Source organism: Haemorhous mexicanus, chromosome 24, assembly GCF_027477595.1.
Source record: "Haemorhous mexicanus isolate bHaeMex1 chromosome 24, bHaeMex1.pri, whole genome shotgun sequence".
In the NCBI taxonomy this organism is placed as follows: Eukaryota; Metazoa; Chordata; class Aves; order Passeriformes; family Fringillidae; genus Haemorhous; species Haemorhous mexicanus.
Window position 1 is genome coordinate 3988928 of NC_082364.1, and position 27396 is coordinate 4016323.

Genomic DNA, 27396 nt, shown 5'->3' on the forward strand with positions numbered 1-27396 from the left:
GGGTGAGGGAGGAGATGAGGATCTGACTCCCTGTTCAGAAGGCTGATTTATCATTTTATGATATATATGATATTAAAACTACACTAAAAGAACAGAAGAAAGGATTCCAGCAGAAGGCTGGCTGAGAGTAGAAAAGGAATGAATGACAAAGGTTTGTCTGTGACCCAGACAGTCTGGACAGCTGGGCTGGGATTGGCCATTGATCAGAAACAACCACAGAGACCAATCCCAGACCCACCTGCTGCACCCCACAGCAGCAGATAAGAATTGTTTGCAGTTTGTTCCTGAGGCCTCTCAGCTTCTCAGGAGGGGAAAATCCCAAGGAAAGGATTTTTCATAAAACATGTTGGTGACAGCACCTGGACAAGGTTCCATGCAGGAGATGAGAACCTGATCCTTGCCAGGCAAACAGATCACACTCAGAGCAGCTGGCTGGGCACTCCTCTTTAGGCTCTCTTTATGGGTCATTGCTTGGCTCTTTTTGGAATTAAATTCCTGGCATTAAGCTGATGAATTTTATAGAAAAAGATTAATTTTTTTCTCTCCCTTCCAAAGGCTTTGATCAAACACATTTGTGACAAAAAGTGACACCCCCCCCCATGGTTTTCTCACCACCCCTGAGGGTTCTGAGCTCTGCCTGCCTCAGCCTCCCTGTGCAGAAAAGCCTCATAACATAAAATATTGTATTTTATGGGGTTTTGCAATACAAACTGTTCTTCCAGACATCTTTGTAATCGAGGATTGTTTGCACAGAGTGAAGAAAGGTGAATCAGGTGCTGAAGATGGGCTGTGAGCATCCTGAGTGCAGGAATGGCCAGAATTCAAGAACTCCTGTCCTGCTGTGTTCAAGAGTTTCACAGTGACCTCTGTGAGCCAGAGAGGAGCTGGATCAGAGGATCCACCTTTACCCCTGAAAGAATTTCCTACCAAGGTCACTGACACAGAAACCAAAAAAGAAAGAAGGAGAAATAAGAGAAACCTGCAACTCTCTGTTCCATAAGCACTTTGTGACCAATGAGCCAAGTGTAAACTGAAGAGTTTTGTAAGAATGTAGAAAAAGCATGCCTGCTAGAGTAAAAACAGGCTTGAAACCTTCTGAACATGGAGTGTTGCTTTGGGTTGTCCCCATCTCAACTGTGACACTGCTGGGCTGTGTGTGTAGTGCCATTGGAATGGGAATGGCTGTGCTTAGTGGGTCACACCAGTCACCTTTCACCTCCTTCTTCCTGGGCTTTTGTGGCCCAGGATGCTCCCAGGTTGCCCACTTTGATATAAATCTATCCTCTTTGATATAAAAGCTTTGATCAGTGTGAATAGATTTCACCCTGCTCTGACACCATGTGTGCCCCCTGTCCCAGCTCAGCTGTTGTCACTGGCTGATTGAACCTGCACAAGGATCCTTTGGTGCTGAATAACAGAAATAAGGAAATAGGGAAATCATTTGAATAAAACAAATAAGGAAGAAAAAGAGATTAGGGCCCGAATGGTTTCCAATTTGATAATTCACAGAATCAGAGAATCACGAGGTTGGAAGAGACCTTTAAGATTTAAATGTACGCATTAGAATAAAGAAAATAGGAAAGGAGGAGATAAAATTTCACTGTTCTCTCAGGACAGCAAAAACAAAACCTTTTTTCCCCATTAGTAGGATTTTTTTCCTTCATTAGAAGGATTTTTTTTCCCCATTAGTAGGAATGACCAGTTTAAATAGGAACAGAGGTGCTGATATTCTGCATTTCTCTGTGTGTGAGGGTGATCAGGACTGACCCTCACAGTGTCCCTTTGTCCTGGAGCACCTCCAGCACCAGAAGGAAGCTCTGTTTTTCCAAAGTCCCACCCAAAAAGGTGCTTTTGGTGTCGCTAATTTTGGGGCAGGGCAGGCAATCACGGCACCATCAGGGCCAGGAAGCTCCTGGATCCCTTAATTCATGCCCCACACATGGCTGGCAGCTGGCACCAATTCTCAGTCCTGGCCTAAAGAGCGGCTGGAGCTGCTGCCCTGGCTCCAGCTGCCCTCGAAGCAGCAGCCTCGGTGACCTGCAGAGAATTCCCTGCTCCTGTGAGCCGCCTCTGCTCTGGGGATGCTCTGCTGGAGGATTTGAGCTATTCCCGAGAAAACCATTCCTGCGGGAGGCAGAGGAGGAGCCAGGAGCAAGGCAAGCACGTGGAGCGGGGCCGGGCTGGTATTGGATGCCAGGGTTCAGCTGGAGAGGAATTTCTGCATCCCTCCTGCTTTTATTGGGCCGTGGAAATGCAATCCTGGAGGTTGCTCGGAGATGATGATGATGCATCACTCAAGTCCTTTACGGCCAGATGCTTTTAGGATGTGTCAGAGCTGCTCTGTCACAGACCTTTCCTGGCTTTGCTAAACCAAGAACTCAAATCTTTGACCTGGAAGGGGAAAATTGGCATTTGCTCGCCACATATTAATTACTGCAGCTGATTAGCTGCCATGTGACACTTTAATGCAGTTTTGCACCCCGAATTGGGTTCTTTTTTGAGAGAGAATTGATGTATTTCTCCAGTATTTGTAATGCAGACACCTCAGCTGCTTGGAGATAAACTAAAGAGAGTTTTCCTAGAGAAGTGATTTCCAGCTGAGGATCTCACTCACTAAACCCTGGGATTTAGAAAGGCTGCGGTGAGCATTTAGTCGGGTTTATAAAGGTTTTGTGGGTGCTGGGGCTCTCTGAGGTGAATAATGAGCGCAGAGCCCGCGGGAGGAGGCAGGGACAGCCCGGGCAGTCCGGGCGGGGAGCGCAGCCCGGCGGCCCCGGGGGCACAGCGCTATCTGCCGGGAACGCGGGAGCGCTGCGGGCTCTGCAGCATCGCACCCTGCCGGATTGGGTCCTCTCCTGACCCAGACATGCGGCAGCTGAGAGATTTTCAATTGAAAATTTGAAAATTTTTATTCCATTTTCGGTGTCATGCGAAGGGTGAGACAATACAGATGTCATAATTCACTCCACCACAATCAGAAACCAACAGTTTCCTAATTATAACATACAATATTGTATTTTAATTACACTCAAAGTGCTTCTTGCAGCTTTTGCTGCACCATTCTGTGAATGCCTTAAAGCCAATAATCTAAAATTACCCCTCGTGGGTCTTACTACAGTACATCTTCTATTGTACAGTGCATCTTTTATTCCATTCCATTCCATTCCATTCCATTCCATTCCATTCCATTCCATTCCATCTTCTCCATAGTTCCATTTCTCCAAAGTCTCCAGTCTTATTTGCAAGGCCACCCTTTGAAGCTTTTTTCTAGCTCCATTTCTCTCTCAACAATATTGTGGAAATCACTAAAATAAACAAGCTGCAGCAGAACACCCAGCCAGGAGGAGGTGCCTGCTTAGACACTGAAGTGCCAGCAAGGAATCCCCTTTGGAAAATTGGTGTTTTGGGGAAAGAAAATGAGATTTGACAGGTTCAAAGCTCTGGGTAGCTTCTGCTGTTTTACACAGCAGCTTTAAGTATGACCAGGGAGATGTTCTTCACTGACAGAAAAGAAAAGACCTTTCAATTCTGTTGTATTTAAGCTGGAAAACTCTTTCCTCCTCCTTCCTCCTCCTTTCTCCTTCTCTTCTGTGGTGTCCAATTTATTACAAATGTGTTTGCCATTTTAGGTGAGAGGCTGACAGTGTGCTATGAGGAGGACAAAGCTGGGAACCCCAAATGGAGGAAGCAAAACACAGCCAAAATCCCCAAAAGTTTGTGTCTCACAATGGGGGACTTGATATTGCAAAGCAATGAAGGACATCAGACCAAAAATCTCCGTTCCAAAGTGTCCTGGTCTTTTAAGGGATGTGGGGATGATTTATGTCCATGTTTACTGACAGCTGGGAGCAGACCCAGCTTTATTTCCTTTATTCATGTTTAAGGAAAAGCAGCAGCCAAGGTAAGACAGCAACATTTGCTGAACAAGCTTTCCTCCACAAAAACACAATCCTCACCCAGAGCTGAAATAATTGATGCACTTGTGTGTTTTACAAGCAGTGAGAATCCCCAAATTAAATGAGCAGATGTCAATGAATATGTGTGGCAACCTGACACACTAATGGGTTCCATCCAGGGCTGAGGTGAACGAGCTGAGGAGAGGCCTAAAAGCACATCTGAAAGTGCCACCTCATTAGGCTGGCATGGCTAAAGCAGCACACAAGGGCTTCCCTCTGTGCCTGATTTTCTTGGCATCCAGACCCAGAAATCAATGCCCAAAAGCACCTGGAGCCACACCAGGATTTAGCATTTCCAGATTGTATACAGCCACACCCCTCTGACTATGGCTGGGCTTAAAGGTCTGGGGGGTAAAAATATAAATTGTTGATTGAATTGCTGACCACAAGGTGCTATCGAGGTGCAGGAATGTGCTCTGTGCTCCTGCACACAGAGAGGGGAATTTTCAGCCCAGCCTTCAGAGCGTGGCTGCTGCTCCAAGGAATCCCTGACCCTGCCAGGCTGCTGTGCATGCACAGCTCTGCCTGGGTGAGGCTGCTCCTCGTTTGAGAAAGCATTTTCCTGCCTCTGGAAGGCTGGGAATGCCCTGGGAATGCCCTGGGAATGCCCTGGGAATGCCCTGGGAATGCTCTGGGAATGCTCACAGGCAGGGCAGGCTGCTGGCAGGGGCTGGCTCACAGAGGGGAGGGCTCGTTGAGATCCTGCCCCTCTGGCTCTGAGTCCTGGTGGAAAATCAGCCCCCAGAGCCAAGGATAAATAGAGGAGGCTGAGGAGAGGAGGAAGGCAAAGGACTTGTGGGCCCTGGGGGGAAGCAGGGAGAGCAGGAAATCCAGGACAAGCTCGATCTGTGTCTAACAGAGAGAGGTCCTGCAGGGTGTGTGTGACACAAATCACAGATCTGCTCAGGATGGAGCAGAGCTTTTTGGGAAATATGGGGACATTCACACTCTGTTACACTCCTTGAGGAGGTAGAATGGCAAAAAAAAAACCAAAACCAGTACAGTTCTGCTTTTTGGCTTCTTTTCCTGCCTCTGTCAAGGCTGGGATTGAAATGCTTGAGATGGTATTTTGTGTTCAGACTCAAATATTTATTATTTCTTATCTATATCACAGTCTTACAAGTCCTGATTCCTACAGCACTCTACTAACAAGCTGCAAAATGGCTCACTATCTTTCTCTACAAGGCCTTTTAAGGCCAAACTGTCCAATTAAGAAATGACACCTAAATTATTTTCCCTTTTAACCCAAAGCTCTCAGTGTGCAGGGTTCCAACAGAACAACACAAATGCAGGTGTGGTTTCTGTGTGGAGAGAGCACCTTGGGCAGCAGAGGCACTCTGGGAACCTGCAAATAAAAGCATTAATGAGGATCTACCCCCTGGAATATTGGCTGGGAAGGGGCTGGCTGCACCTGGGAACTGCAGATCAACTCCTCAGCATCAGCTGGGAATGAAGGCACAGAGGTGTGTGCAGAGCAAAGCTGGAGCTGCCTCCAGTTTAGAACATGCAGAGGATCCAGGTGCTGGCAGGTACACGGGGAGCTCATTTAAACCTCGAGTGTGAAAAGAGAAAACTGAATGAGCCTTTCCAACCCCCCAGGCACCCTGTGAAAGCAACAGAGAGAGAGAGCAGCCCTCCCTTGCCTGGGATTTGTGCAGCACGGATGCTGGAGTGCGTGGGAAGGGTGCCTACATCCATTAAATCCAACATCTCTGAATTGGCATTCATTATCCTGGAGGGCTCTGCACGGCCCTGCTCCTTCCATCCTGGCTGGAGCAGGGTGAGGAGCACCAAGGGGCTCCTCTTTCCCCATGCTGAGCCTCGGAGGTGGCAGGGCTGGCTGCGGGAGCGCTGCAGGGCTCTGGGAGCAGCTGATGCCGTGGTGGCTCTGCTGTGTCCCCCGGCAGCCAGGAGGGGCCGGGCTGATGTGATGGGGATGGCAGAGGAGCCCAGACACAGGGCTCCCTTCCCACTGCCCTGTCCCAGCCTCAGGGACCGTGACACTGAGGGATTAGTGGGGGGCAGGGTGCTGAAATTATTTTTATCTCCTCGTCTTGTTGTGCCTGTGCACAAGTGCCAGCCTTTTCAGCCTTTTTTTTCTCTTTTTTTTTTTTTTCCTCCTGTGAAGCATTAACTGGGTGGGTTGCCATAGCAACCCCCGCATGATAAGTTGGGCTGCTTCTTGCAGAGATTTCTCCCTCAACAGTCAAGATTTCTCTCTCTCTGAGCATTGCATCCCCTTCTCCATGTCCCCTGGAGTGGCAGTGCCCTCTGTGGTGCCCCAAAGGCCACCCCTGCCCCCCAGCCAGCTCACTGGAGGCGCCAGGGCTGGGGCAGGGGGGAAGGAGCAGCTTGTGCAGCATCCTGGCGTGGGATGGGGTGGGGAGGATCTCTGCTCTTCATCCCTGTGCAGGGCTCAAAATCGAAACAGGCTTCGAGTCTGACATCCTGATTATCTGCAAGTTTTCCTGAAGAGGGCAGGGAGGTGTTTGCTGCTCGTCCTAAGCAGGCACAGGGTGACCCTGGAGTGGTTCCCAGCTGAGCCCAGACTGTAGCAAGAGTGAAATGATCGTATCCTTTCATTCAGAGAGAGCCCAGAGAGGTTTGCTTTGAGAACAAAACCAACACAGCTTGTGGCAGGTTAAGAATCTGGGTGGACCACAGGGGTTTATTGCAAACCACCTTGGATCTTGCCTGTGGTAGGCTCGAGGCGAAGAATAAACTTCTCCAGAGCTGGGGAAGAGGGTGTGACCTCCCTGACGTGTAACTTTTCATCTCAAAATCCACCCAAATCCGAGGCCAGTTTCACCAGAGGTTTCCTTCACCTCAGGGCCCCATTTCCCTTCTTTAAATAGCAGCTACAAGGCTGGTCTGGAATGAAGTAATTGAGGCTGGTACATGAGTGATTCTGAGGGAAAACTCATTACTTTTTCAGGATGTTTGTTTGCCAATGTAATTTGAATTGTTTGGCAGGCAGGCTCTGGGGTGCCTGGGGTTAGAGGAGAAAAGGTTTCTGTTTCTACCTGAGGAGCAGCAGGGGCTGGGGGGCAGTCAGTGACTCTGACTGAGTCAGTGTGGTCGAGCTGCTGCTTCCTCTTAATCCTCTTGGCCCCTGAGTCTTATCCCTGGCAGGATTGTCTGTAATAGATGTAATTAGAGCGGCAGCAGCACAAACAGTGCAGCCCTGCTGATCCCTGCTCTGCACTCTGCCAGGGCACCTGGCTGCCTGGGAAGAGCTCTGATTTCCGTGGTGCTCTGTGGAACAGGTGGCTGTCAGAGGACAGAGCCAGGGATGTTTTCCAGCAGCTCCTGGAGCTATAAAAAACCCACCCTCAGCACTCATCTGCTGTGCATGGGATGGATTGTTCCAGAAGGGGTAGGAGCAAATCCTTCTGGCTTAACTTGCCTTTCCCTTTGTGCTGTTGTGATGATAACCAGGAGAAATAGGACAAAAGAAATGGCTCAATGTCCTTCATGCAGCTCTGGGTATCACATTTGCTGTTCTGTCTTCCCAGGGAGGAGATCAGACTTTAAGGTTTCTATATCCATGATGGATGACTTTAGGGGGGGATGGAATGCTGGCATCAGCACCCTGCAAGCTGTTGGTCTCCCTGACCACACCTGGCTCCTGCAGGTACAGTAAATAGATTTATTTTCTTCTGGTGGGAAGAGTGCACAGGAGCCCAAAGAACCCTGTGAGCAGAGGGGACAGCGAGGACAGCCTGACAGCCAGCATGTGGCTTTGGCCTGTCCCTGCTGGAACACTTCAGGCTGCGAAGATTTCGGGAATCCCAGCCAGCTGTGGGCTGGAGCAGGGCACAGCAACCTGTGCAGTCAGCAGAGCGAGGCAGAAGGAGGCAGCAGGAGGGAGCCCTTAGCTGAGAATTGCTCGGAGCAGCCACTGGAGCCTGTGCAGGGTGACGTGCAGGCAGCTGCTCTGTGGCTTCTGGCAGATGATGAATGCAGCCTGCTGACACAAACACTATTAGGTGATGTCTAGGAAAAGCCTTGGCTTTGTTCTGTGCCTGCTTCACTCCAGCAGTGCAGGGACCTGATCTCACGTGTGTGCCCCTGTGTCCACCCCCAGGAGGCCACAGAGCTGTGGCACTGGCACCACCAGTGGGGTGTGCCCAGCTGAGAGCCCGAGTGCAGCTGGAGCTGATTTTTCTGCTGCCTGCAAACATCTCAGGGTGGGTCTGGCCACCTGCACGCTGAGTTTTGGCACTGCCAGTCCCTCCTGTGCCATCCTCTGGTGGGGCTGCTCAGGTTTAACTCAATAGATTGTGCTGTGTGTGGAGCCGCAGGTGCTTTAAACGGAGCACATGGAACAAAAGCTTCATTTCCCCCTCTCTGTCCACTGTGACCTTCAAAGCTGGAGGAGCCCTCCAGGGCACGGTGGCCCCCGTCCAAGGAGAGAAAGCCCAGCCTGCTGCTGGCATTAAATTCCCTGGAATCAGGCAGGAACATGAGGCGAGAGGATTTCCCAGTATTTCCCACTGTGACCTTGCAAATGTTAGTATTAAACTCATTAACAGCAGAGGCCTTTCTGTGACCCCGCAGGGATAACTCCCCCCATTTCCCCCCCACCCTTTGGCTCTTTTGGAGGCAGGACAGTGTTGCTGGTCTGTAGAGACAGGACAAGGAGCAAGGGGTACAAATGGAAAGAGGGGAAATTCAGATTTTGGGAAAAATGCTTTGCTGTGAGGGCGGTGACAGGGCATCCAGGGAGGTGGTGGCTGCCCTGGACGTGCTCGAAGGTTGGATGTGGCTCGGTGGGAGTTGTCCCCACACATGGCAGGGGGTGGGACTGGCTGCGCTTTAATCTCCATTCCAACGCCTTAACACTCCGTTATTATGTGATATCCTCTGTGTGATGTCTCCAGCCAAGCTGGGCGCTGCCCGCGGGACCACCGGAGCCCTGGGCTGCTTGCGCTGAGCCGGGAGGAGCCCGGCGCGCCCTGGGCCGGGGGAGGCGGCCGCGCATGTGCCGGCCGTGCCCCCAGCCCGGGCTGCTCCAGCATCTTCGGCATCCTCCTCGGCATCTTCCCCGGCATCCTCCCAGGCATCCGCCCCGCCGGCTGCTGCTCCCGCAGCCCGCGCAACAAAAGCGCCGCGGCCGCGCCCCGCGGAGCCGCTCTCGGCTCGGGGCACCTGCTGCTGCTGCTGCTGCTGCTGCTGCTGCTGCTGCTGCTGCTGCTGCTGCTGCTGCTGCTGATCCAACGCTGCTGCTGCTGATCCAAGGCTGCTCCCGCTCCGCTCCGCCCGCGCCCTGCGCAGCGCCGGCCGCGCCCGCGGAGCAGCGGAGCCGGCGGTGCTGTCCGGGCTCGGGCTCTGTGCAGGCTCCGGGCTCGCCTCTGTGCAGGCTCCGGGCTCGGGCTCTGTGCAGGCTCCGGGCTCGGGCTCTGTGCAGGCTCCGGGCTCGGCTCTGTGCAGGCTCCGGGATCGGGCTCTGTCCGTGGTGCTGCCGCCCCCGCGGCCGAGCGCAGCCCCCGGACCGCGCCCGCCCGGCCGCTCCCCGCCCGGCATCCTGTTGCGCCGGGAGCGCGGCGAGAGAGGGAAGAGCATCCGAGAGCATCCGAGAGCACCCGGGAGCATCCGAGAGCACCCGGGAGCATCCGAGAGCATCCTGCCGAGGAGCCTGAGCGCCCGCCCGGCTCCGAACAATGGCTGCGCTGCCGCGGCTGCTCTGCGCGGCCGCGCTCGCCCTGCTGCTCTGGGGTAGGTGCTGCCATTCCTCTCCCTCTTGGGGCTCGGGCTGGCAGGGCGCTGCTGGAAAGAAGGGAGGATGCTCCCTCCGAGCCTGCCCTCCGAGTGGGGCTTTTGTTGTCGGGAGAAGGGAATTACGCTCGTGCGGAGCTGGTGTGGGTGTGAGGGAGTGAAAACACCTCGGTGCCAAGCACAAAGCATCTGCTGGTCCCTTACCGTGTGCTGTCGGTGTGGGGTTTGCAGCGTAATTTGACATCGAGTTGCCCCGGGGAGGGTGTGCAGCCCATTAGGAGGTGTTTTAGTGCCGGTTTCCCGCGCAGTCTGTGTAAACTGGAGTTAATCAATCGATTGCAGCTGCAGTTTGATTCCTGCCACGAGAAGAGGTCGGGTGGTTTTGCCACATTCGATGTGCGTGTGCCTTCAGCCCTGTGTGTGGGTGCCTGTCTGTGCGTACAGATGCAAAGCAGGGTCCAGGAGCTTTTCCTTATTTCTCCCTGGAAGCTGCTGCTGTCCGTGGAGCTGGTAGTACGGGAGAATTGGAACCAGGCTGCTTCCAGGAATAGTCCCGGGATAATACGTTGCTTGAGAGTGGGTTAATGGTGCCTCAGAGGCTGGGGAGGAGGGAGCAGCCAGCAAAGTCAGCGTCTGGGCTCTGGAGACAGCCTTGGACAGACAGAGCCCGGGATTGTTTAGCCCGGGGGACAAATGTCAGCCGGGATTTGGTCGGAGACGTGGTGCTGAAACGATCCCTTTCTGCTCCAGCGTGTGGCTTCACATGCAACGATTTCTGTCCTCTTTGCAAGAGCAGCATTCGAGAGTTGCCAGCCTTAGCACAGCTCTGATTGGAAGCGTTTAGAGCAGGAATGCCTGGGAAATCAATAACTCCTCCTGCTGCCAATTCACTCCTGCCCAAGCCCCTTGGTTCCCAGTAGTGCTCACGGAGCCCAGGGACAGGAAGGGTGCTGGACCCTCCCAGTTTTGCTGAATTAAAGCATCCAGACCTTCCAGCTTAGCACAAAGAGCCAGCTGTTCCTCCACTCTGGAATGCTGGGCTTCCCCTCATCCCAGACTGTAATTGCTGCTCCAACAGGAGCATGCCCAGCAGGCATGGGAGGCAATGAACAATGCCTTTAAAGTGGCATTAGATACCTGGGAAAGATGAAAGTTGTGGCGAAGCAGATGCTGGAGAGGTGAATCTGTGTGAAGCGATCACCCTCTGTTAATTATTATGAATTATTAATATCTCAGGAGACGGAAGCTTGGTAAAATTTGACATTTGAGACTTAATCTGTTACCAGACAGCACAAGGCATTTTCCATTAGGGACGTTAATGCCAAGATGTGAATAACTGATATCTCTCTAATTCTGTCTTAACACTTCTTTCTCTGCTGCTCCTCTCTCCCAGCTGGATTTTGTTCCTCAGTGTGTGTGGAAGTCCCATCTGAGACAGAGGCTGTCCAAGGGACAGACATGAAGCTGCTCTGCATCTCCTGCATGAGGAGGGAAGAGGTGACAGCCAGCACGGTGGTGGAGTGGTACTACAGGCCCAACGGGGGAAAGGATGAGCCTGTATGTGTGACTGGGACCTGAGTCCTTTCTCTTTCTTTCCTTGCTTATCCCATTTCCACACCTGGGCACAGCACGAACTCCTGGCAGGAAAAGCTGCAATCAGTTGCTGAGGTCAAATATTTGGGTTGTAGATTAATCAATGCCAATTTCCAGTCCCCTTCCCCCAATACCTCAAGCCTAGTATCTGAGGATGTCAAATATGACTGACCCTTGGTACCTTGTCTGAATCAGTTCTGAACCCCAAAGCTGTTCTTTTGGAGGTGAAATTGATAAAAATAAATCTGCAGGGCAGGATTTACTTCTTTTTTGCCTCAGAGAAAGCAGTGTTATCCCAACTGTGGGACGATCTCCGGGAGCTGCTTTGGATCCCTGTCAGGAAAAGGTAAAATTGATTTTCAGAGTGAATCAGAATGGAAATTGGACAGATGAGGAGCAGCTGGAATTCAAGAGAGAATGGTGAAATGGAGAACTAGATAAAGGCTGAGTGCACATTTCTTTCTAGCCATTTTATCTGAGTCTGAAGCATTAAATCAGTGGCTGTGATAGAGCAGGGCCAGGAAGGATGACAAATATTCTCCATCTGTCTGAGAACTAAAGGGCCAGGCTAGGGAATGAGATGGGAATTCACTTCCAGTGCCCCGGGGGTTCCACTTGCCAGGGGCGACCCAAAGAACACCAACCAAGGGTCACGGTGGGGACTGTGGTCAGCCAGAATGTCACACTGTCACATTTGTCCTGCAGCACTTCCATCTCAGCTGAATACCCCAGGGCTTCCCAAAAACTCCTGTTGGTCTTCACTGTGGCTGTTCTGTGGTTCTTTCCTCAGGTGATCTGACATGCACTGGCAGTCAGGCACATTGCTGGGCATGAAGAACCCCAGTGCTCTGTCCCACTGCTGATTTTTGTGTCCACGTGCATCTGTGTTCTGCTGTGCCATAGCTCTTCTCCCTCTCTGGTGGAGATATTGGATTCCTGATCACTCATTTTCCTGTCTTTTGTAAAGTCACCTGATACTTGGAGGCAAAGGATGATGGAATATGAATAGCTGCTGTTACCAAGGGAGCTCAAACCTCCCTGAGTGTAGCTGGAGGGGGATGCTGCCCCTGGCTCGTGGCATGGTGTTGTCCAAGGGAGAGATTAACCAGCACATCCCTTTATTTCCTCACAGATCTATCTATCATCTATCTATCTATCTATCATCTATCTATCTATCTATCTATCTATCTATCTATCTATCTATCTATCTATCTATCTATCATCTATCTATCTATATCTCAGATCTATCTATCTATATCACAGGTCTATCTATCTATCTATCTATCTATCTATCTATCTATCTATCATCTATCTATATCACAGATCTATCTATCTATCTATCTATCTATCTATCTATCATCTATCTATCTATCTATCATCTATCTATCTATCTATCATCTATCTATCTATCTATCTATATCACAGATCTATCTATCTATCTATCTATCTATCTATCTATCTATCTATCATCTATCTATATCACAGATCTATCTATCTATCTATCTATCTATCTATCTATCTATCATCTATCTATATCACAGATCTATCTATCTATCATCTATCTATCTATCTATCTATCTATCTATCTATCTATCTATATCACAGATCTATCTATCTATCTATCTATCTATCTTCCTCACAGATCTATCTATATTTATATATATATATTCCTCACAGATCTATATATCCATTTATATTTATTCTATTCCCTCACAGATCTATATATATTTACATATATATTCCTCACAGATCTATATATCTCCATATATTTATTTCTTCACAGAGCTATCTCTTTATATTTATTCCCTCACAGATCTATCTATATTTTTATATATATTCCTCACAGATCTATATATCCATTTATATTTATTTCCTCAGAGATCTATCTATCAATCATTTATCTATCTATCTATCTATCTATCTATCTATCTATCTATCTATCTTCCTCACAGATCTATATATCTCTTCATATTTATTCCCTCACAGATCTATCTATATTTTTATATATGTATTCCTCACAGATCTATATATCCATTTCTATTTATTTCCTCACAGATCTATCTATCTGTCTATCAATCATCTATCTGTCTATCTATCTATCTATCTATCTATCTATCTATCTATCTATCTTATCTATCTATCTATCTATCTTCCTCACAGATCTATATATCTCTTTATATTTATTCCCTCACAGATCTATCTATATTTTTACATATATATTCCTCACAGATCTATCTACATTTATATATATATATAGATATTCCTCACAGATCTATCTATATTTTTACATATATATTCCTCACAGATCTATCTATATTTTTATATATATATTCCTCACAGGTCTATCTATATTTATATTTATTTATATATATATTTTTATATATATATATATTCCTCCCAGATCTATATATCCCTTTCTATTTATTCCCTCACAAATCTCTATATCTATACCTATATATATATATATATATATTCCTCCCAGATCTATATATCCCTTTCTATTTATTCCCTCACAAATCTCTATATCTATACCTATATATATATATTCCTCTCAGATCTATATATCCCTTTCTATTTATTCCCTCACAGATCTATATATCTATACCTATATATATATATATATATTCCCCCCAGATCTATAGATCCCTTTCTATTTATCCCTCACAGATCTACGAGTACAGGAAATCAAACCACGAGTTCCCAAGCCGCTTCAGCGGGCGGCTGCAGTGGAACGGGAGCAAAGACATGCAGGACGTGTCCATCACCGTGCTGAACGTGACCCTCAACGACTCGGGCATCTACACCTGCAACATCACCCGCGAGTTCGAGTTCGAGATCCACCGGCCCCTCTTCCAGAGCTCCAGGGTGATCCACCTCACCGTGGTGGAGGAGGGTACGAGGGAGTTTTGTGCTGCCCCTGGCCAGGGAGATCTGTTGGGATAATTACCAATGTTGTGGACAGGATGTGCCTGAGCTTGTCTGGCCCTGCTGCTGAACCAGACACTGGCACTGTGGTGTTTCACCCCAGAGACACTTTTGGCCATGGGTGTGTGGTGTTTCACCCCACAGATACTTTTGGCTGGCTGGTGTGTGGTGTTTCACCCCACAGACACTTTTGGCCATAGGTGTGTGGTGTTTCACCCCACAGACACTTTTGGCTGGCTGGGTGTGTGGTGTTTCACCCCAGAGACACTTTTGGCCATAGGTTTGTGGTGTTTCACCCCACAGACACTTTTGGCCATGGCTGTGTGGTGTTTCACCCCACAGACACTTTTGGCCATGGCTGTGTGGTGTTTCACCCACAGACACTTTTGGCCATGGCTGTGTGGTGTTTCACCCACAGACACTTTTGGCCATGGCTGTGTGGTGTTTCACCCCACAGACACTTTTGGCCATGGCTGTGTGGTGTTTCACCCCACAGACACTTTTGGCTGGCTGGGTGGTGTTTCACCCCACAGACACTTTTGGCCAGGGGTGTGTGGTGTTTCACCCACAGACACTTTTGGCCATGGCTGTGTGGTGTTTCACCCCACAGACACTTTTGGCCATGGCTGTGTGGTGTTTCACCCCACAGACACTTTGGGCTGGCTGGGAGCTCCAGCTGGGCATGTGGGGACAAGTCCAGGCCTGCAGGAGCTCTGGTGGCTGCGGGATGGAGCTTCCCCCGTGGAGGGGCTGCTCCTCAGGTTTCCCTCTGTGGAGAAGCTTTCAGGTGATGGGGAAGGAAAGGAGTCAGTTCTGATGGAGGGTTTGGATCCAGAGCTTTGTTCTGGCCCACAGCCTCTGAACCCAGCCCCAGCTCCAGCAGAACTCCTGACCCCGTGGGTGCTGCTCCTTTTAACCCCGGGGAGAGGGCAGGGAAGGGACAGGGAGCCACCAGCCAGGTACAGGAGGGGAGGTCTCAGGGGACAAAGGACACCTGGATGGCCTAATGCCCCCAGGGGTGGAGGGCATCCTTTGAATCTGCCAATCACTCGAGCTCTTCTGGAATTCCAGGGCTGACAGACAGTGCTGGGAGGGGTCAGGGAGGGGAAAGGAGAGGTGACTGACACACCTGGGAGGGAATCTTCAGGGGAGGGAGCCGGGGTTCTGAGGTGAACCCTGAAATCACACCACAACAGTGATCCACCTCACCCTGACTGGAAGGGGGGAAAAGGCAGAACCATTGGCCAGGGTGGAACTGTGCTGTAAAACCAGATGGGGAAGGTTTGGGTTTGTTGCATGGCAGAGTTGTGACACCCCTGCTGCAATGGATGGTGGAGGAGCGTAGGAAGGTGTTCTGTGCTCTCACTGGCCAGGGTGATCCACCTCACCGTGGTGCAGGAGGGTAGGAGGGTGTTTCTGGGGAGTTTGTGGATTCCCAGGACGAGGGAAGAGATGAATCTGACTCTAAGTTCTCAGAAGGCTGATTTATTATTTTGCAATACTATATTATATTGAAAATGCTACACTAAAACTATACTAAAAGAAATAGAGAAAAGGATACATCAGAAGGCTAGAAGAGAAGGATAATTTAAAAAACCGTGACTCCTCAGAGAGTCTGACACAGCTGGCTGTGATTGGTCATTAAGAAGAAAAAATTCTCATGCTGGGATAAACAATCTCCAGACCACATTCCAAAACCGCAAAACAGGGAGAAACTGAAGCTCCCCAGCTTCCCAGGAGAAGAAATCCTGGCGAAGAGATTTTTCAGAAAATATCATGGTGACAGGGTGACCCACCTCACCGTGGTGCAGGAGGCTAGCAGGGGGTTTTGTGCTGTCGCTGCCCGTGGGCGTTGTCACCCGCGGACAGTTTGTCACTGCGCCGCAGGAGAGGGCTCGGGGTTTGGCATTGACAAACGCGGCTCAGGAGGGAAAACCTGTGGCTTGTTGGACAGCTGAGGCTGTTTCTGGGCACACGCTGGCTGTGTGTGAGCGTGGGAAGGCACAGCGGGCCGGGCACAGCTGGGCACAGCTGGGCGGGAGCCAGCAGAGGTTTCCAGCTCCTCCGGTGGTGGCTCTGGATGTTACAGCCATGCCTTTCCCTTTCCTTGCTGCCGCCCCCTCCCTCCTGGAACAACCACTCGTTCTCCATTTTGATAGCAGTCTCCTGCTTCTCCTCCTTCCCTCTGTGGTGCTCCTGAGTCTTTCTGCTCCTCTGGGTGCTGCTGGGTTCAGCGCTGCAATCGCGGCACCTTACAGCCAGTACAGGGGGTTCTGCTGCTCTCTTCAGAGAGCGCCGGGAGCTTTCAGCCCTTTTGTCTGCCCTTTCCCCTCCCTCTCGGTGTTTTGATCCTTCACAAATCACTGGCGGCACAACACAGCCGAGGAACACCAGCGAGTGGGACACGGGGGGGAGCAGAGCGTGAGGATGAGTGAGCAATCCCTGAGGATGTGGGGGTGGCACAGGATGCGAGGCACAGACAGGGCTGTGCGTGCTGGATCCCTCTGCAAGCCCTGCCTGTTGCACGTCCCTCCCTTTTCCCCCTCACAGCCTAAAGGCACCTGGAGATTCTGGCAAGGTGGGTTAGGAAGGATGACACAAGGCTGGGTGGGAGGTGTCCATGGAGCTGCATGGAAATGATCAGGGGTTATTTCATTCTGTTCACAGCTGGAGAAGATTTCACCTCTGTCATCTCAGAAATTATGATGTACATTCTGCTGGTCTTCCTCACGCTGTGGCTGCTGATTGAGATGATCTATTGCTACAGGAAGGTGTCCAAGGCAGAGGAGGCTGCCCAGGAAAACGCGTAAGTGTGGAGCCCCTGGAGGTGAGATCTGTTCTGCAAGAGCTCTTCAGGCGCCCCAGAGCTCTCAGATGTGCATAGAGCCGTGCTAGTACAGGACAATCAGGTCTAAAATTGGTGATTCTTTCTTCCTGATGATTGAATAAATTGTGTAATACTAATTCCTTCTGCCTCACCTCCTCTACTGTCAAACCCCAAGGAACTGGTTCTGTACCAGCAGGGACCTGTGCCTGTAGGGAGTCCACAATATGGGACAGACCCTGTGTAGTTTGCCAGAAATCCTCAATAAGGTCTGTGGCAATACGACAGGAAATGAGCGACACTCACACTCTGAGATGTCCAAGGCAAAAAAGGGGATAGTTTATTTCCCAACCTCGATATTTATAGAATTCCAAAAGTGACCATGGATTGGAGGATGAAATTGCCACCTCTCTATCCACATTGGTCAAACCAACAGTCTATCAATTCTCTCCTCCTCCAGAAAGGAATGCAAAACAATCATTATTTCCATGAAAAGCGCGTGAGAAACTCCATTACAAAAACATAAGCATCAGAAGGCTTAGAAGAACTTTAGAAGAACAGGGCAACAAAGGTCGACCAAGTCAGGAGAGATTCAAACATGCTGGAAGACTGCAGGAAGACTGAACTTTGCTGTGCCATGGGCTGGCTGGTGTTTGCTCAGCCCAAAGTCCTTGCAGTGTTTAGGAGCACCCACGCTGTGCCCCCTTGCCCCCCACCAGGCAGGGAGTGAGCCGTATTCCAGGTTTGGGCCATGTGGAGATGCTCTCCTGGAAGGTCTGGTTTCATCCTGCCCCATTCCCATCTTTCCACACCCTTGGCTGGGATTAGAGCACTCTCTGTACAAAGGAAGGCTGGCTGTGTGGGATTCTGGAGCAGGGAAGACTCGGTGTTTGCTCCTGCCTATGCCAAGGAGTTTCCCACTGTGAGCATCTACAGGTGACCTTTGTCACCTCAGAGATGCTTCCAGGCATTCAGCAAAGGTGGGTTTACCCAAGCTGGGCTTTACACTGTGTGCTCTCCTCCTTCCCTCCAACTACAGGACAGACTACCTTGCAATTCCATCGGAAAACAAGGAGAACTGTGCTGTGCCTGTGGAGGAGTAGCGGAGGGGAGGCAGCGCAGTGAGCGGCACCAAGGTGGGTCATGGAGAAGCGGTCACTCCTTGTGTTTGTCCACCCCTCAGCTTCCTTGTGGTGGGAATGGAGGCTCCTGGAGCGTGACTGCGCTCCTCTGGAGCTTCCCCAGCCACCTTAGGAGCCACACAGCTGTCTTTAGGTGTGGGGTGTACTTGTACGGCTTGAACCCCCAAACCAGCACAGGCCACGATGCATTTCTGCTTTACCTCTTGCTGTGGAGTTGGGAATCTTCACTTTCCCCTGCACGAGGGCAGCTGTGCCCATGAGGACTGTGAGGGCTCTGTCTCCAAAGGAAACACGTTCTAGGAAGGAATTTGTGTGCTACAGATTAAAATCTGGATCTTTTGTTCACCTCTGGTCAGTTCCTGTGCTAACTCCATCCTCACCCCTGTGAGCTCCAAGAGGAATTGTCTCCCTTGCAGGGGCTCTGAAGACAGAAGGACCATGCCACACCAGCCAGCTTGGAGGGGAGCTCTGCGCCGTCGGGAGGAACACGGGGAAGTGTTAATTCTCTTCCATTTGCCCTTGACTCTGTACAGCTTGACTTTGGTCCTGTGACCCACCTGAGCTGCCAGCCCGGTGCTGAAGGACTCCTCTGTGGAAGCATGCTGAGCACACGGCACAGGCTGTGGGCAGCACGGCTCCTCCCCGACTTTCAGTTCCACCATCACCTCAATGGCTTTGTAAATGTCACCTGTCACTTCTTAGCTGCTCTCACCACCACCTTTATTTGCTAAATGTGCTACTTCTCCACTGCAGAGGTTAAGGGTATGTATGGCATTGCTCTGAGCTGCAGGACTGTGAACAAGGATCTCTTGGGGGGTTATTCCACCACCCACTGTGGCCCAAGCGTTTTTCTCGGTGTTAAAATAGGAAGAATTTAATTAATGAATGAAGTCACTGTGAATTTTAGGCTGTCCATGCACAAGCAGAGTGGGGTGAGGACTGTAATGCACTAAAATTGGAAATGTGTAGTAGGAAGGACAGGTCCCTGTGCCACGTTCACACTTTCTTCTGGAGGGAATTGAGAATACAGACCATTCCTGCTTTGGGAAGCAGGATGATGCAAGAATAAGAATCCCCTGTGTCCCTCTCATTTATCAAGTGTCAAAGCCCTCATCCCCTTCCACCTGGCACAGCAGGTTTGCTCCTGGGGTGCAGTGGGAGGAGGAACCTCCAACAGCTGACAAAGCAGCAGGACAAGGTAGGGGATCCAGCTTTTCCTGGGAAACCCCAAAAAGGAAGGCAGTCTCATGCTGGTAGGCAGGAGGAGTAAATAGGATTCAAAGCCCTCACAGCTTAGTGAAATGGTTGCAGTTTTGTAACTGTGATGGTTCTCTCTGGTGCTGTAGCAGCACCATCTAGAGGGATGGACAGAAAACACCCACTTTTCCCAGTTAATCCTAATTCTCTCTTGAGGTAATTAATCACCAGTATAAATCGTCTGGATTGATCCTAAATGATCTTCTAGTGCCCAGGAATCACCCTGGAAATTCCATCTTTCCTATGCAAACTTACCTTTTCTGAGAGTTAAGCAGAATAAAAATAGTTTTCTGCCCTTCAATGCAGATCAGTTGAGCTCAGCCGCTGGGATTGGAAGGGGGAAAAGGCAGAACCATTGGCCAGGGTGGAATTGTGCTGTAAAACCAGGTGGGGAAGGTCTGGGCTTGTTGCATGGCAGAGTTGTGCCACCCCTGCTGCAGTGGAGCCTGTGCTGCTTAGCCAGAGTTGACAAATTCTGCTCCACTTACTGTAAGTAGCTCCAAGTGCTCGTGACTCCAGGCATGCTCCCCACCCACGGAATCCCCTCTGCTTTGTTCTGCTGCTTTTTATGTGCTGGCTAAAAACCACAGAAATTACCCCGTTTGTAAGGCAGGCTCAGGCCAGATTTCCAACTGGCACTTGTTCAAAACCCTTTTTTCAGAGTGGGTGTCAACTTCAGTAAACTACTCCAGTGCAGTCTTGGTAGTAGGATTGCTCCCAAGCCCAGAGCCAAGCCTGGCAAGGGGAGCACAATTTCCAGATGAAGCAAACTCACAGACTGGGCACCAGTTCCCAACATCCTGATATCCAAAAGGGATATCCAAGAATATTCAGCTGAATGCCATCTTTTTCCCTGTCCCAGTTTGCCGGGCAGAATCCTGAACTCAACAGAGGAGGGACTGGGTTGTAGCTCTGGGGTTTGCAGCACTGCCCACAGCACTGAGCCCATGGTGAATTTTAGGACACAACTCCAGCTCTGCTCCTCAGTCCCTGTGAGCCACAAACAACCCTCCGGTGTCATACTGTTAAATCAAACCAGGAGTGAGCCCAGGAACTTCTTGAGAGCTACCTCAGATGGTAAAGAAGGGCCGTCCCCTTGTCCTGCACCTCCCTGAGTCCCACAGGCATCTCCTGGATGCTTTTTTTTGGACAAACCTTTCACTTTTCCAGTTCCTGCAGACAGAGGTGACCATTGCCTCGTGGTGTTCCAAGCAGGAGGAAACAGGGTGCAAAGTTCTGCTCAAGAATCTTGCAGGGAGAGAGGAATAACAATTTAAGAACTGGTGGATTCTTCAAGACCTGGAAGAGATGGTCCTGACAAAGACTCTGTGTGTTCGGAGTGAGCGAGGAGACTCTGGAACAGGCAGGATAATAAAAAGCACCAAGAGCCACGCTGGTTGTTGGATAGATTTTTTAATTGATACCGTACTTCCATGGTACTAACTACTTACACAGAGTTTGGCTGCAGAGCCTGTACAATTCCTACATTCCAGCACGTTCCAGTATCGCTTTGAACCGCAGCTTGGTTTGTTTCTTGTTTTTTCTTTTGTTTTTTTTTTTTTTTTTTGCGCACAGCGCAAAGTTTCTGACGGTTGGGACAGCTCCTAAAACAAACCCACAATCCTTCCCCCAGCCAGCCCAGAGTCACCTCAGCCAGCAGCCCCCTGCCTCCCGGGCTCTGGAGGGGCTTCCAGCATGGAAGCAGGTGCCTGTGGTGGTTGTAGGAGCCGCTCCTGTGCCATGCTGAGGAGAGCAGACCCTCGCTGGTCATCACTTGTGCACAGGAACCGCAGGACCAGGGTGGGGAGAACAAAACCCAGGTGGGGAGAACACGCCCCAGGGTTTTAGCAGCTTTCTCCAGCCCTGGAGCGCTGGTGGGAGATGAAATCCCACTGGAATGGTGATGGCCCAGAGGTGCCAGGCTGCTCGTGGGAGGCTGTGATGCTGCCACTGCTCTGCTGCTCCTCCCTCCCTCCACATCCAGCCCAGAGCCAGGTCGGTGCCTCCATCCCTGCTCTCCAAGGGCCATTTCCCAGGAGGTGGGAACGTGGAGATGGGGATGACGTGCATGGCACAGGCTCCATCTCCCTGCTGGATGGAGCTGTAACAGCTGCTCTCCCGAATCCCAATTCCACTGGGCAGCTCCAGAACCCGAGCTGCACATCGGGGTTCACTCCCTACCTACTGTCAGGGTTGGGGTCAGGGAAGGTGGCCTTAAACGTTAGCAATGGAATTGGCCTAAATGAGTGAGGTAACAGAAACGGCCAGAGGAGGAACCTCCCCGAGCCATGTGCAAATATAACTCCTTCAGCAGAAGGAAGTCCTTTTCCCTACTGAAAAAAAATTAGAATAAAATAAAATAAAATAAAACACATTCACTTGAAGAGCACACAGACTGCAGGAGGGGAAGGCAGGCAGGGACAGCACCAGGTCAGACCATCTATGACACAGGTAGTGATTGTCCAGCAGCAGAGGTGGGAGGGGACAGGGAACAGCCATAGCAAGCACTGCACAAGGTGTGGGAGAGGAGGAGGGCATGGCATGCCATGGATCCATGCTAAGAGAAGCCCATGCTGGCTGCCTAGATCAGGGAATGGCCTGTCACAGTCACCCAGGACACGAGAGTATTTGGCCAGTGTGCACATCTGGGAAAAGAGAGGTTTTATGGCACAGAGAGACTCGTGCTGGAGAGACTGCAAAGCACAGAGATCAGAGCGTGTCTGGTGGGGAACAGACTGAAAATGAGCACAGGAGCCACCCTGGCACAGGAACCACCCTGGCACAGGAACCACCCTGGCACAGGTGCTCTGAGACACAGAGATCAGAGAGCACAGGAACCACCCTGGCACAGGAACCACCCTGGCACAGGTGCTCTGAGAGCCACAGAGCTCAGAGAGCACAGGAACCACCCTGGCACAGGAACCACCCTGGCACAGGTGTTCTGTGAGCCACAAAGCTCAGAGAGCACAGGAGCCACCCTGGCACAGGTGCTCTGAGAGCCACAGAGCTCAGAGAGCACAGGAACCACCCTGGCACAGGTGCTCTGAGAGCCACAGAGCTCAGAGAGCACAGGAACCACCCTGGCACAGGAACCACCCTGGCACGGGTGTTCTGTCAGCCACTTCCCTCAGGGGCTTTGGTTCCAGAGTCTCTGTTCTGAGCTGTGCTTTAAGCAAGCCCCTGCAGGTACTTTAAGTGGTGCTGAGGCTGAAAAGATGAAGCAGAGCCCAGGGGGCTGTGCCATGGGCCGTGGCAGTGGCAGCCTGGCAGAGATCCGTGGGCAGAGCCCCTTGGAGCTGAGCAGGCAGTGCAGAAAGCACAGATCTGTCAAGAGCTGGGGGTGGCAGCAGCTGCCTGGGCAGACAGGACAGAGCTGCCCCCCGAGCCAGGCCCTGCTGCTTTAAACAGTGATTTTTAGCCTGATTTTCTGTGTAACGTGGAACCAGACAGTTCCAGCTGGAAATTGGGAGTTTGTTTCTGTGCTCCTGGGGAAGGGAAAGGCAGGTGCTGCCTGCCAGTGCTCCTGGGGAGAACAGCTCCTGCAGCACACCAGAGCAAATCCAAAAGGTCTCCAGGTCCCAGACCTAAAGTGTCTCCAGCCACTCTCTGGAAAAGAAATTTCCACCTTCTTGCATGAAGGTAAGAATAGACTCTTATGTCACTACCAGGACAGTGCTGAGGAGCCAAGGAGGCTGAAAAGTCTGTCTTATCTACAGCCAGGTGAGCTGCTGGAGCTGCCTGACAAGGACAAGGATTAGCACTCCAGGATTACCATTCCTAGAGGGGATCTCCCAGCACCTGCCCTGTTACCTCAGAGGCAGCTTTATGCCTTCAGGGCTCCAAACCCAGCAAAGCCTTGTGCTTTGAACCTTTCCTCTCCCAGCCCAGGGTCATACTGCCCTAGGGATGTTTCCTGTGCCTCAGGTTTCTGTTTTAGAAGCATCCAAGCAGGGTCAGGTGTCACCCAGGTGTAAATGCAGCCTCTGTGTCACACAGGCAGCTCAGGGGACAGCAAAGGCATGTGCCTCTCCTCTCCTCACCCAAAGGACTCCAGGGAAGCAGGAAGGGCTCAGGCACAAGCCAGAGTCAGTCAGCATGAGTTCACAGCACAGTCTGGTGGCTGAAGAGTGCCCAGAGTGCAGAGCACCCCAAAGCTCATTATCCTGCCAACCCCCAGCAGCTCCTTCCACTGCGAGTGCCTCTCTGCCTTTTATTTTCCCACATTTACTCCCTGGAGGGTGCAGGCCCAGCAGTGCCCCTGCCCTGGGCAGCTCAGCACCTGGAATCACCTGGGTTTTGGTCCCTCAGGGGCTGCACAGGCAGAAACCTCTGGTATGCACTCAGGGAATGCCTGGCTGCACAGCACTGAGCCAGGACTCCAATCCACTCACCCCAGCTGCCAGAGCTCTAAGATAAACTAGATAAGGTGTGTATTTATCAGGGGTGAGGCTGTGCCAAGGTTTGTGTCACAAACTGGTGGATCAGAGCCTCCTGCTCCCCCTTCTCCCTTCCTCCCAACAGGAAGCATCTTCCTTGGCAGGAATTAGGCTACAAGCTGTTGGCATTGCTTTTGCATGCTTGGCTGGAGAAATGCCTTTTAAAAAACAAAAATAATTTTTAAAATGCCTGTTGTGGTGGTTGTTCAGATCCTGCAAATCAAACCCCAGCAGAGGTGCAGGTGGAAGGGTCAGGCTGGGAGGGGAAATGCACCTGGAAAGAATCCAGGGGGATTTCTGGTGAGTGAGCAAGGGGAGAAGCCAAACCCTGCTGCTGGGAGCCAGCCCTGGCTGTGAGTGCTGGGGAAGCACCACCCTCTGTAACACCAGCCAGGCCTCTCACTGCTAGCAAGTGTTACTGATCCCTCCAGGAAATGTAATCCAGAATTGTCTCTGGCTCCAGCAGGAATTCACCTGTCAGCTGGGACTGCTCAGGGGCAGCTGATTCCTATCCCAGCTCTCCAGAGGAAGTGAAAACACTCCAAGGTTTTCTTTAAACCCTCACCCTTAGTGCCTTGAGACCTTGCTTTTCCCCTTTTTGTGACTACTGTGAGAGATTAAGAGGCAAAACAAGACTGAGAACCCCATCCAACTCCAAGGCAGACTGGCTGCCAAGTGGGAAAAAGAAATAACTAAAAAAAAACCAAAGGCCTGAGGCCTCCAAGGGAAACCTCCCTCAGTGTGAAGGACACTGCAGCACCAGGCTCTGCTCGGTGCCCACTGCCCTTGTGCTCCCACTGAGGGATTTCACATTGCTGAGTGCCAGGAGAGGTGTCCAACAATTAAAAAAACACTTTAGTGTGCAGGTAGGACAAATATCAGTGTTGGGATTGCCTGACACTGATTTAACAGAGCTTGTGCAGTTCTGTCTCTGGGGCCCAACCTGAGGGAACATCCTGAGCCTGCAGCTGGAAACCTGCACAGGAGAAAGGAGTCAGGGGGAGAAAAGGGCTCCTTGCCTCCCTGACAGGGAGAATGTGAGCAACAAACACTGATCAACAGCATTTATCTGTGACCCTCTCTGATTTCTCTGCCTCCAGGTGGAGGAGACCCCCCATTCCAGGTTCCCCTTTCACAGTGGGCTCTCTCCTGGACCCCAGGGCTTCCTCTGTGTTGTCCTGCTTGGTGCTTGATATTAAATTCTAGAAGAGGGAAATGCCAGCAGCAGGGGAATTCTGTGTGCTTAGTAATTGTGGGAGGGAGTGAGAGAGGGAAGGGGGACTCTGGGGCAGTCTGGCAAGTCACAGTGGGGAAAATGAGCCCCAGAATCCCTTCCCAGGCCCTAGCACCTCAATTTCATGGTACAGCAGCCATTGCAGCAGCCTCCCTGGAAAAAAGCCAGGGAGCAGTGCAGTAGTCAGCAGCATTAAATGAAATAAATAGTCATAAATAGCCATTACTCTCTGGTTTTCCCCAGCTGGAGCTTGCTTTCACAGTCTGAAATGTCCTTTTGACAGCCTGGCTCCATCCACGCTCCTGCACATGGGGCCTGGTGTGGGGCATGGGGAGGAATCAGCAGGTGACTCCTGCATCCACTGGAAGTGGGAGCTTAGAGGGCTTTCCTCAGGCTGCACTGAGGATATTCTGTGCTACAGAGACCAATTATTCCTCCTGGAGGAGCTACACCTGCACCAGCTCCAAAGTGGGGACGTGCAGCTGCCTCCCTCCTGCCAGCCAGAAGGTGAAAAATCCCAGTGGGACTCACACTCCCCTCATCCACCTGGCTGGGGAAGAGGCCAAAGCCTTTCTCCAGCCCTTCAGGAACCCTGCATCCCCACTCCAGTCCCAGAGGAGTTTGTGCACGGCCCAGCACTGCCAAGCTGCCCCTGCTCCCCATCTGGCTGCTCGTGGAGTCTGGAATTATCCCCAGAAGAGCAGAAAGTGCACACTGGCTTCTCCTAGTGCTGCAGCTGATGGGGACACCCCCAGTGCCCCACAGCCAGCTCTGTCCTGCCACCCTCTGCTGGGCCCTTTTGCCTGTCCTCCCTTGGTCCCTGTGTCCCTTCCTGACCTCTCCTGGATTTTTGGAAGCCTTGTTGCCCCACAGATGCAGTCACACAAATATCCACAGTGATGGCTGTTGCTGCATAGATACAATTATGGAAATTTATCCCAGGCAAGGAAGGGAAGCTGCTGCTTCTCCCCCTTCTTCCCCCACAGATTTTACAAGACAAAGGCTGGGTGAACAAAAAGGAGACAGATTTGCTGAGCTGGGTAGTGGGAGTGCTTGCAAATCAATCCTAATTTTGGTTTTCTGTTTAAACCTGGGTGGTGATTCCAGCACCAGTGCAGACCTGCAGCACAGGGATGGCTCAGTGGCAGGGGCCCAAGCACAGGGACAGCAGAGAACAGGTAAAGGGGACACTGTCACAGGTGTGGCACACGCCTGGGAGGCACACTGCCCTTGCTGTCACTGCAGCACCCAGGGCAGGAGCAGCACAGGGGGTTGGGGAAGGGATTGCAGCTGGGTCACCTCTGAGCTCTGCTCTCTGAGCCAGCCTGGCCACCCTGACAGCAAATTCCTGCTCCCAGGAGGGGCCTGAAGGGGGATCTGCCCTCCCCAGAGCCACAGCAAATTCCTGCTCCCAGGAGGGGCCTGAAGGGGGATCTGCCCTCCCCAGAGCCACAGCAGCTCCCCCTCCTCTCCAGAGCAGTTCTGCAAGGCACTGGCAGCGACTGCCCACCCCGTGTGCCCTGCAGGCAGCAGGGTGAGGGAGGTGACAGTGACAGTGTCCCCTCTGGGAGACAGCAGAGCACAGCAGGGACCTCCATGCACAGGGAGGGGATGGGGACGGGCAGGGGGGCACTCACACTGATGCTTCCCTTTGAGACAACAAAAACAGAACAGACAGACAGACAGACAGACAGGAATTTTACAGAGGAGCAGTGCACGGGCCCAGGGAGCAGAGCTGGGCACGGCCCTAAGCACACCCCAGTGCTGGGAGAGCACAGCCCTCCCACACACACACCCCACACTCCCAGAGCCCCTCCAGTTCAGCCAGTGTTGGAGGTCACTCCTTCCCCTCTTTAGGCTTTTTTTTCTTTTTTTTTTTCTTTTTTTTCTCTTAAAATCTGTATATAATATATATATTTATATCTGTATATATATATATATATTTATATATATATTTATATATCCTATTTACACATATTGCACACCGTCCTCTGGCCTCCTGCATTCCTGCCTGTCAATGGAAACGTTTCCTTTTCTCCTCTGGATCTGACCCGAAGTCCCGGGACCCGATGCCATTCTGGAGATTTATTAGAGAATCCTTCATCTGCAAGACAAGAGATTTCTCCACTGTGGTGCTACCCTGGAGGAGAGAACTCTGGGATTTCCTTTTCCCCAAGTATTGATACCATAACTGTGGTTTTGGGAGTGGGGGTCAGGCCCATTCAAACCCCCAGAGCAGAAGTGAGGGGGGGAGAATCAGGGCTGGGGACTGGGAATGTGGGGCAGCTCTCTCCAGGAGAAGGGCTGAGCA

At 51.3% G+C, this 27396-nt stretch overlaps 2 protein-coding genes across 31 annotated transcripts in view; one reads left to right on the plus strand and one right to left on the minus strand.

The window, feature by feature from the left end:
- SCN3B (sodium voltage-gated channel beta subunit 3) overlaps positions 1 to 20807 on the plus strand; it is a 37162-nt gene extending 16355 nt beyond the window's left edge. For 10 of the 20 annotated variants that reach the window (XR_009489366.1, XR_009489363.1, XR_009489371.1 and 7 more), the window contains one exon: positions 556 to 1100. Coding sequence is in view for 8 of the 20 variants with exons in the window: in XM_059867297.1 (XP_059723280.1) it covers positions 9620 to 9674; positions 11068 to 11231; positions 13935 to 14160; positions 16860 to 16998; positions 18056 to 18119 (648 nt within the window). In the remaining 12 variants the exon portion in view is untranslated. Of the gene's footprint in view, positions 1 to 555; positions 1101 to 9337; positions 9675 to 11067; positions 11232 to 13934; positions 14161 to 16859; positions 16999 to 18055; positions 18153 to 18574 lie in introns of those variants that run through there. The other 10 variants (XM_059867302.1, XM_059867303.1, XM_059867299.1 and 7 more) reach the window with 3 other exon arrangements.
- Positions 20808 to 20809: 2 nt separating this feature from the next.
- The window catches only part of GRAMD1B (GRAM domain containing 1B), a 123354-nt gene continuing 116767 nt past the window's right edge, over positions 20810 to 27396 (minus strand). For all 11 annotated transcript variants that reach the window (XM_059867285.1, XM_059867287.1, XM_059867286.1 and 8 more), the window contains one exon: positions 20810 to 27189. In XM_059867285.1, coding sequence (XP_059723268.1) covers positions 27100 to 27189 — 90 coding nt within the window. In that variant the 3' untranslated portion in view covers positions 20810 to 27099. The remainder of the gene's footprint in view (positions 27190 to 27396) is intronic.